The sequence below is a fragment of the Lactuca serriola genome, chromosome 4 (assembly GCF_051521515.1).
Source record: "Lactuca serriola cultivar US96UC23 chromosome 4, Lser_US96UC23_V15, whole genome shotgun sequence".
In the NCBI taxonomy this organism is placed as follows: domain Eukaryota; kingdom Viridiplantae; phylum Streptophyta; class Magnoliopsida; order Asterales; family Asteraceae; genus Lactuca; species Lactuca serriola.
Genome location: NC_136411.1, coordinates 278,184,204 through 278,195,385, shown reverse-complemented (window position 1 = coordinate 278,195,385; position 11,182 = coordinate 278,184,204). Strand labels below are relative to the sequence as shown.

Here is an 11,182-nt window from a genome sequence, read left to right as displayed (position 1 = left end):
CAACATTACCTAGTGGATATCCATGCAAGATTTCATGTATCCATGCAAACCTCTAATCACTCTCTCCATAAGTCAACTCTCAACTCTCCCACCTCTTTCTATCTCTCGGCCACTTTCTCCCTCTCCACCCTCATTCATCATTTCAAATCTAACTTACAACCTCCAACATCCTCCCACTTCCACCTCTCAAAAATTTAGAGTGTGTGTGTGTGCTTCAAGAACTCCTCATCAAAGGGCATAATATTGGTAAGTTATTCTCTCATCTAAGTGTTTAACTTCATTTTATGATAATCTTCACTCCTTAACACTTCATTTCATGATCCATGCTCTTAGAACTTCATAGATCTCAAAAATCACTTCAAGAAAGCTTGTTAAAGCCGAAAACCTCTCCAATCCTCTTCCAAAACCGAAACCTTCAAAGAAAAGTAAGCTTCATACCCCCATATCTTTCGTATTTGTCATGTTTTCGGGGGGAGGATACAAGTCAACTCTCGTTTAACCGTTGGATACTTGCATGTACCATTGTGTTATATGTTTAACTTTTAGATCTTTACTTGAACATGAAGTTTATCACTTAGATCTTCATAAAAACCATGAGAAAGGTATGTGTTGTCATATATATTACATATAAACTTGTAGATCTGGGATTATACACTCAAAATAGCAAAAATAAGTGTTGTGTTCAAACATGTATAACATAAACTCAAAAATCAGCTTTTAACCGAAACGATTTGGTCTAATTACGAACTGTTTTGACAACCTTAATTATAATATTTTTCAAAACTGTTTTACATACAAAAAGTTCAGGTTTATACCTAAAATGACTAATCTTACACATTCATACGATTTTTCTACAATTTTTGGTGATTTTTACAAAACTGCCTATCATTTCCGGAAGGATTTCGGACTAGTCAGTGAAGATGAACATTTTCATACTAGTTTGAGGCCATTAATGTGACACCCTGGAACTTCTACCTTGTTCAACTAGTCAATACTATCAATGTGAAACTCATTTCAGCTATCTTTTAGCATTGTTTTGAGCCTATTTGGATGATCTAAAGCCTTGTACAACCAAAGTTTGAATTAGGGATGGGCTGGTTTAAGATTTAGGGTTGCAAAAAGGCCAAACACTCCATCAAGGGGAGTGTGTGGCCACACACATGAGTTTGCGGCCGCACACCCGAGTGTATGGACGAACACCCGAGTATGTGGCCGCACACCCATTATCTATATATAGATGAGGCTCATTTTCACTTTATTTCCCCTATCCTCAACTGTACAAACCTCTCTCTCTCTCTCTCTCTATACTTTTATCATCCACAAACACTTCTAAGGCTTCAAAAACGTAAGTATTCCATCCTTTTAGCATGCTATACTTGAAAGACTTCATGATTTGAGCTTTGATTCACCTTAAAGTCGACCACTTTAGCATAATCGTGAAGTGGTACAGCCGCACACCCTAGTTTATTGCTCATTAGGCCTTAAAACTCATGTTATACTACAGGGGTAGAACCGCAAACACTCAGGGTAACTAGATCTGACCCTAAATCACCATTTTTGCGTGTTTTCATGAGTGTGCAACTGCACACTCTGACCGCAGACTCCTTTGTGTGGCCTGACACTCCCTTCATACAATCATATGTGATTGTAACACTTGCCCCAAGTGTTTCCTAGTCCCGTAGGGTGTCACTTATCATGATTAGTTGTATTATACATTAATTATATCCATATATGTATCGTTATATGTTAAACAGGGTCCGTTTGTGCTCGAGGCTGCACTTGACACTCAACATCCCTAACGATCGTACATTCGAATCACACGTCAAACGGTAAGTTCATACCCCTACATTTTCCGTGTTTTTAATGTTTTCAGGGGGGAATACAAGTCAAACTCAAAGTATTTTATTAAGTTTTAAACTTATTAATACAGTCCAATGATTTCCATGTTTAATAACATATTCGGATATTTTATCCCTTTTGTAATATGTTGAGCACAAGGGAAACTTTTAGTTTGAAAATCTAACTTCATAGCTTTCAGAAAGGTTTTTAAGAAGCATTTTCCATATCAACTCTAATAAACTATAATGGGTATAGTTTGGGATAACCCTCTAGGCAGTTTCTACCAAATCAGATTTCATGGATGAATATGTATAAACTATGGTAGATTTAGTTTATGCTATATATTTTCTCAGGAGTATAAAGTACATTTATTCAAGGATAAATATTGTTTTATATTGTCTCTAGCTTGTAAACTAGATTATACATAATTGTGAGGCTCTACTTCAATACTGTACCCTTAGGTGTACATGGATAAATCCTTTTAGTATAACCAGAGTCTCCTGGAGGGATAGCATGAGATTTGTGAATAGATCTATTCGGGACTGACAATCCCACACCTGAACTGCTAGCTACAGTTAGGCAGGCATGCCTGGGGTGAACATATGCCATTTACCTTAATGCCTGAAGAACGTTGTAAAGGTCTCTCGGTCATATCAAGCATGGTTATACGACTCACAAATAAGTATAAACTAACTTTGGTTTACGGAATCTACTCTTCATTGTTTTATTTGGAGTAATAAAACTACTTTCATAAATACACTGATAGTAATAAGGGATTTCTAAACTTGCATCTCTACCTCTAGGACGGTTAACCTGTTTTTAGGGAAAATATGGGATTTTCCCAAGATAACACCGGCATTTCCAGAACTAATGTTTATTTTCTACTAATAGATACTCTTTCAACACTACTTTTCATAAGAAAATATGGGATTTTCTTGAGGAACACTTTTCAAAAGAATCAAAGAAAATTTTTCCATCAAAACTAAATGCTTATGAACTCACCAACTTTATGCTGATAATATTCTTTCAATCTACTTGTATTCTCAGGAAATCGGTAGACAGGTACTTCTTGGATTTAGAGGAGCCGGAGCAATAAGAGTCATGTTTTTATATTCTACATACTTTGGTGTAATTGAAAAAAATTTCAGACTGATGTAAACATTTTTCATATATATATATATATATATATATATATATATATATATATATATATATTCATTGTAATGGTTGTGTTACTATGATTGCTATTGTATAATGGTTGTGATGTTAAACATGACGTCCTCCACCCCGAAACGATTTCGCCATCCTGGTTTCGGGGTGTGATAATTAAAAATTATAATAAAAATTATGAATAAAGTAGACTCATTTTCCAAACTCTCAGAGTTTACATATCCAAATTTCGACTTACGATGATTTTTCTATAATTTTTCTAAAAACAGGGACAAAAAGGTCAAAAACAAGAAATTATTTGTATCATGCTAAAAGCTCTTATACATGTGTTAGATGCAAGTTTGTATAACTTATATATACTTTTAAAACGTCTAGACATGTTAAATTATATGTACTTAATATATATATATATATATATATATATATACATCCTTATTGGGTCTGGAAATAATATACATGTTTAGTGGGTTTTAGTGTCCTTTTACATGCTTAGTGGGCCTTAGTGTCATTTTGCATGTTTAGTGGGCCTTATTGTCCATTACATGTTTAGTGGGACTTAGTGTACTTTTACATGATTAGGGGGCCTTAATGTCCTTTTGCACGTTTAGTGGGCCTTAGTGTCCTTTTACATGTTTACTGGGCCTTGGTTGTCCTTTTACATGTATATTGGGACAAATATATACATTCTCATTCCTTTTCAGCCTGGAAATAATTTTCATACTGAGTGGGCCTTAGTTGCCTACTTGCATGTTTATTGGGCCTAGAATATACCTTATATGTTTTCTTTCTTTTTTTTAGCGTAAATTCGATTAAGGATCTATTGAGACGTGTCGGTGGACACCTATTGAGTGTACGATTATAGCCTGTAGTTATAACTAGAGTCTCCTGGAGGGAGAGCAGGAGTTTGTGTATAGATCTATACGGGGATGACACCCCACACCTGAGCTGTTCGCTACAGTTAGACTAAACCAATCTAGGGTGACGAAAGCCTTATTCTATTCCGTCGGCGTCCAACAACGCCATGACAGGCAAAATTGTCATTATCTAGTATGGTTATAGTGACTCACTTAGAGGAATTAACATTATAAATTTACGGGAGACCATTCACTTTTCTAATTGGATTACTCGGGAACATACTTGCGTCAGTACTCAACCTTAGGGGTTGGTATACCAACATTCTCTTTTACAGACAACATAGGGTTGTCTGGGGGCATTCTCTGTACATTCTCTTTCATTTTCTTCATTTTCTTTTGCATACTAGTAAACAATAACACACATGTATTAATACAATATCGGACACAAACGTACTGAACTGTTTTCAGAAAATATAGGATTTTCTGGTGATTACAAAATTATACAAATCATTTTCTCAAACATGCTTATGAACTCACCAACATTTTTATGTTGATGTAACACCCAGTCCATGGTACGTATTTAATTCAAGTATTTTTCAAGTTTTGTCCTGGGACTCGGCGAGTTGGAGGCCCAACTCGTCGAGTAGACTCGATTTTGGACTCGGAGGTTTAGTGACCTACTCGACGAGTCGGGGGACCGACTCGACGAGTAGGAGCTGTCTGGAGGAAACCCTAATATTAGGGTTTGCACCCTATTTAAACGTCTTATTCTGCCTTAATCCAACCCCCATTGTCCCTCCCAACCCAGAGAAACCCTAACTCGAAACCCTAAGCCCCTTGTGAGTGTTCTTGAGATTTTTGGTGACTTTTATGTGCATTTGAAGTTGGGAGAGAAGAAGAAAGCTTGGGAGTTCAAGTGGAAACTAGTAGATCCATAGGTTTTGCTTCATTCTCAGTTCATTTAAGGTAAAAAGCTTGAACCTTGACCATCTATCCCCTAGATCTTGTTTTGGGGCTATTTTTCTACCTTTTCTAAGCTTTTGAGCGGCTATACTCGGATTTGTATGTATATGTGGAGTTGCACTTTAGATCTGGAACCATTGAGGGTTCCCATGGCATAAATGTGCCAACTTTATGGCCTTGTGAGACCCATGTAACATATAAACCCCTTTTTATGGCTTTCTGAGCCAAAGGTCCCATGTATAGACATCAAGTTTGTAGCTTTACATGTAAAATGGACTCCAGGAGGCCAGATATATGGTTTTGATGCATTGAGACCTATTATAACCGACTATGTAGTTTTGGACAAAGAGGGTCTCGACGAGTCACTTGGGTGACTCGCGCGACTCGAGTCGCATTTTCCCCAAATGCCTTCTGGAAATGGTATGTGGTTGAGTGGAAGGAACACTTAGCCTATTAGGAGGTTGTCATGGACTTTAAGATCGAAGGACTCGACGAGTTCAAGGAGGAACTCGACGAGTTCAAGGCAATGTCCCAACCTCATGAAGACGGACTCGACGAGTTTAAAGAGAACTTGGCGAGTCATAGACTAGACTCATTCATTCAAATGAAGATGAAATCGACGAGTTCAAGGATTAACTCGACGAGTCGTTTGAAAATGGTCTCAATGTTATGGTTGAAGGAGAACTCGTCGAGCTCTTGCTAGACTCGGCGAGTAGACTCGGGGTCTTAACATTTTGTAGAAGTGGGGACTCGACGAGTTGGTGGACCAACTCGGCGAGTCGAGTCAACTAGACGTTGACTTTGACCAAGATTGAGACCTATTATAACCGACTATGTGGTTTTGGACAAAGAAGGACTCAACGAGTCACTAGGGTGACTAGCGCGACTCGGGTCGCATTTTCCCCAAATGCCTTATGGAAATGGTTTGTGGTTGAGTGGAAGGAACACTTAGCCTGTTAGGAGGTTGTCATGGACTTGAAGATCGAAGGACTCGACGAGTTCAAGGAGGAACTCGGCGAGTTCAAGGAAATATCCCAACCTCATGAAGACGGACTCGATGAGTTCAAGGAGAACTCGGCGAGTCATAGACTAGACTCATTCATTCAAATGAAGATGAACTCGACGAGTTCAAGGATGAACTCGCCGAGTCGTTTGAAGATGGTCCCAATGTTATGGTTGAAGGAGAACTCGTCGAGCTCTTGCTAGACTCGGGGAGTAGAGACGGGGTCTTAACATTTTGTAGAAGTGGGGACTCGACGAGTTGGTGGACCAACTCGGTGAGTCGAGTCAACTGGACGTTGACTTTGACCAAGATTGACTTGGACCAGGGTTTGACCTTGGCTTTGACTTGGACTTGGGTTGACCCTTGTAAGGGGTTATGAGTATGTATTAGTAATCGAGAGAGGTTGTTGTATATGGATTGAGGGGTAGAGACGAGTTGATTCCCGTGCCGAGGACTGCAGATACTACACGACATCGAGGTGAGTTACCTTCTAGTAGAAGTGGGTCTAAGGCACCAAGGCCGACCCACTAGTAGTTGATTATAGTCAAGATGATTGTCTTGTGATAATTTTATGGTTTGCTACTACCTGATATGTTATATGTTAGCATGATATGTTATATGTGATAGTGGTAGTAGGAGGGGACTAGTCCGCAAGTTTGGTTGTTAGGACCGAAGGGTAGGTCGAGCACCTTAGAGATGTCTGACAGTATGTTTATGTTATGATATATGTGGTAGTAGTGGTAGGGGTGAAATAGTCCCTGAAATTATGTTGTTTGGACTGAAGGGTAGGCCAGCACCCCAGAATGACTCGACACGGGTAGGTGAGCACCCAAGAATGGCTTGACATGGGTAGGTCGACACCTTAGAATGGTCGGACCGGGTAGTTGCAAAGAAGATCTAATATGATTTTCTGAAGCAAAAGAGCGGAAAATTGAGATCTAACACGAGACTCAAAACTTTTGCAAAAACTCAGAAAATTAGAACAATCCTGTGTGAATCTTGCTCTGATACCAAATGTAGTTGCAAAGAAATCGAGTATGTATTGCGAGATCAAAGTAAAAGTAAGAATGTTAAACACAAGATCTAAATAATATCTATTTGGCTCAATTAAGTTTTCAAAGAGTACAAAATGTTTTAGACAATTACACAAAAGTTCTTTTCTAACTCTAGTACACTTCCCTATTTATAGGGAACATGAAAGTGAACAAAAAAAATACAAGAGACTAGACACAGTAAGCTTCGAAACATAACATGCCCTTGTAATAACATTACAAACTATCGAAACTAATCAATGACATTCGACACCTCACAACTATATTCGACATCTACATATCTCTCGAAATAAAGGAGTCTGTGCCCCTATCTGACCTGCAACAATCTCGGCTCGAAAGGCTCTGAGCTGCTCATCCATGAGCTCCATAATCCCTTCCTTGATGGTACCAAACATCATAGGGGTACCATCCAAAATGCCACGAGTAACCTCGGCTGCAATAAGCTCACACAGTCTCTCATCAATGGGTTCTGAGCTTGGGCTTGAACCTAAACCTCCTCCTCGAGTGACCACCATACTCAAACTGAAATATAAACATAGAAACCATCAACATAAACTCGAGGGAATTACTAATACACAGGTCTCCTTAGAATCCCCAGGTTCGTCCTTGTCTTGGGTAATCTTGTGCTTTCAGTAGTACGGGTCCAATACTAACTTTCACATCTATATGTACTTTTCTCAAGAACCGTCCTGAATCCTCTAAGTCACTAAACTAGCACTATAAACCAATCATATGCACATCATACATATCCTAGACTTTCCTCATTTCAAACTCTTATCAAACAACAAGAAACTATCAAGAACAACCTCACAATCGACTATCAAAACCTATTACAACCGCTCAAAATGAAGGAACAAACTACCAACAACATAGCATGTGAATCGCAATTCAGTCACTATCACAACTACTTCTGTGTGAATCACACACACAATCACTGGTTGCTATGAAAGTTAGCTCACAAATGTGCAATTTTTTTCCTTGATTTCCTGCTTTAACAGAGATTTGTAAAAGTTTGAAATTAGTATCGAATTAGTTACCATTAGTGAAAATAATAAACTACCCAAATAAACGGCATTGTGGTTGAACGTATATAGACACGTCAATACGTCTTCTTAAGTTCAAAGCAAATATGTTTGGTTTTTGCTTTCCTGCCGTATATATCATTGAAAACGTTTTCACTCCTCCTAAAAGCAATAGACGATTAGACGCGTCTTATTTGATTTCAGCGTCGTCACTTCATTGCCTTTTCCGCCCACCATTGACGACTAAATCTCTCCCAATTCGATTCATCTAAAACTAACTTCCATTTTAGGGCTCATCCAGTTGACTAAAATCTAATTAAAAACTACCTTAATCCGATTGATCTGCAATTCTTGAACCTTCAAATTTGTAGATCCAATTGAAGTTCCGTGTTCGAGCTCAAGCTGAAGCTAAACACCACAAAACCCAGGTTAATCGAGATAATTTAAGCAAATATTGCTCCCTTGATGGCATCAACTACTTCGTCTTCAGCATCTCATGGTGGAGCTTGAGGGTTTTGTTGTTGTCTGTGGTGTCAACGCGTTTTCTTATTGATGGCGGCGCCGAGGAATATCGTCGTGGAGACTGGAAAGTTGATGAAGGATGAAGAGACTGCCGAAGATTCCCCTACGAGTAAGAAGCCTATAGGTGCCAAATTAGACGGGAGGTTTCCGCTGACTGGATGGGAATTTACGGTGGCTTTTAGTGTTTTCTTGGTGTTTTCCACTGGGTTGTTCTGCATTTATCTCACAATGCCAGCTGCTGAGTATGGCAAACTTAAGCTGCCTCGCTCCATATCGGATCTGAGAATGCTCAAGTAGGTACCAGAACTCGCATTGTTTTTTCTTTACTATAGGAGTTCATATGTCTTTTATTGATTTTTGAAAACTGATGAGCCTGTAGGTAAACAGCAATTCTTTTGGTATAGTACTTCTTAGTGTCTCTCATTTCTAATCTATTAGTAAACTGTTCAAATTTTATTATGTTTCTTTGCTCAAAGCTAGGGCTGTTATCTGTTTTAAGGAGTTGCATTCGAGTTATATACTTATTACGTGACGTCTTACCAAAATTTACATGTAGTTCAGGGTAAGTTCTGTTCAACAATATACTATATAACATACATTGTGTGGCTAGGTAACTTAAATAGTTTGGGTGGGAATTTCATTTGCATATTGTTGGAGTCCTACATCAGCTGGACACGGTCCTATCCACATCTATACATGTTTTAGAGTCTCCCCTCTCTTCTCAAGGTTTTGGAGAGAAAATCAAGGAACATATAGGGAAATTAGATGGATTATGACAATGAATGAATCCTGCCATGCGTTAAAATTAAATAGGTTGCTTAAGAAGAATCACCATTGTGTACAAAATTTAGGCTAGAGGCCATAGCAACTCACAAAGTACACAATGCAAATCCAAAATGTGGAAAGAATTTGGAAGAAGAATTGCGAGTGGTTGGTAATGGGATGCCTCATCCTGGTTTGCTTGTCTCCATCCCTTCTTGAGAGACTGACGACACAATTGGGGAAATGAAAGGAAAAATAAATGTGGGAAAATTTATAAAGAAGCTAGGTTCTTTATGCATCAAGTCGAAAAGAAAAACCAATGTATAAGTATGACTTACTAGATCAAATCATGTACCCATTAAGTAAAAAAGAAACAACATTGACCATCAGAAAATTGTAAAGACAAAGATTAAATTAAGTAAGCATCTAAGTTTGGAACTTGTCATCCATTTACATGTTTCGGATTGGTTTAAATTCCTTTTTTTTGTTTTATATTAAAAAAAAAAAACAGAGATGAGCTTGGAACATATGCAAACATTTACCCAACAAAGTTCATTCTGGGCTACTGCTCGACTTACATATTCATGCAAACATTTATGATTCCTGGAACCATTTTCATGTCGTTACTTGCTGGAGCCCTTTTTGGTGTAAAAGGCATCTTCTTGGTTGTCTTTAATGCCACTGCTGGTGCATCATCCTGCTATTTTCTGTCAAAGTTAATTGGAAGACCCATAGTCTCCTGGCTGTGGCCAGAAAAGTTAAAATTCTTTCAGACAGAGGTATATATATATACCTACGCACTTCCTTTGTTTTTTATAGGATTATATTCGGGGTTAAATGCAAGAAATAGCAACATACTTCCATTGATTTGCTTGTTTACTTCGTTTCTTTCTATTTGATTGGATTGTTGTAATTCTCATCTCAGATAGCAAAGCGTGGAGACAAGCTGCTAAATTATATGCTGTTTCTAAGGATAACTCCAAGCTTACCAAACCTTTTCATTAATTTGGCATCTCCGATTGTGGATATTCCATTTCATGTCTTCTTTTTGGCTACAGTTGTCGGCATCATCCCAGCCTCTTATATTACCGTCAGGGTATGTATGTTTCCATTGACAAGCTTTTTTTTTCTTTCTAGAAGGGGGGTATTTACGTCTTTTTATCTATTTGCTTTTGTGTTACAGGCTGGGCTTGCTCTTGGAGATCTGAAGTCTATTAAAGATCTATATGATTTGAAGACGTTAACTGTACTTTTCCTCATTGGATCCATCTCCATACTGCCAACACTCTTAAAGAGGAAACGGATATATGAATGAACCAAATATAGATAAACACACACCATTCTACTTTCACATTTCATCAAGACATTATTGCTACACGCCCTATTGCTATGATATACGTACACCCATACAAGAGGATGGACATAGTAAGTGGCAAAATGTATAAGGAGACTGTAAACTAAATACCCATGGAAGGATTCCGAATATGTTAACCTCTATTATACTTGTTATATGTATGTGAAACAATCTTATGTCGATTATATTTCTATTGTCGCTACTTAGACTGAACGGAGCCAGGTGCGGGAAGAGCGGAGGGACCTTTCCCGCTCCGATGAACACCACACCAGCGGTGCGAGAAGGCCTTCGCGGGGAAGGGGATGAGGGGCTCGGTTGCCGCGTTCTCGCTCCTTTCGTGATTGGGTAGAAAATGTTTTTTTTTTTAAAAGTAACCGCTAAAGAAGGGTAAAATGTGATTTTTTTTGTTTTTGTTTTTTTTTTTTAAATTCCAATGGCTAAATGGTTTGAAATTTAATTTTTTTTAACCCTCTACAACATTTATAAATACTCATGCTCATTTACCTTCAAACAAACCCTCTCAACCTCTATTTTCTTCAAAAAGAAAAAATGAATCCCGACAATCAAACCCCAACCTCCGATAAAAGGAAAAAAAACTTTTGTTTCGAGTTTAAGTACCTCTACTCGAAATATTCTTGCTA

The 11,182-nt window shown here is 38.2% G+C and overlaps 1 protein-coding gene across 1 annotated transcript; it reads left to right on the top strand.

Moving 5' to 3' along the window:
* Nucleotides 1-8,048: 8,048 nt before the first annotated feature.
* On the top strand, nucleotides 8,049-10,726 carry LOC145097057 (putative membrane protein At4g09580). Its single transcript, XM_079034546.1, has 4 exons — nucleotides 8,049-8,718; nucleotides 9,699-9,966; nucleotides 10,113-10,283; nucleotides 10,371-10,726. Exons 1-4 carry the CDS (start codon nucleotides 8,456-8,458, stop codon nucleotides 10,500-10,502), a joined length of 834 nt encoding a protein of 277 aa, XP_078890672.1. The 5' UTR covers nucleotides 8,049-8,455; the 3' UTR covers nucleotides 10,503-10,726.
* Nucleotides 10,727-11,182: the final 456 nt, after the last annotated feature.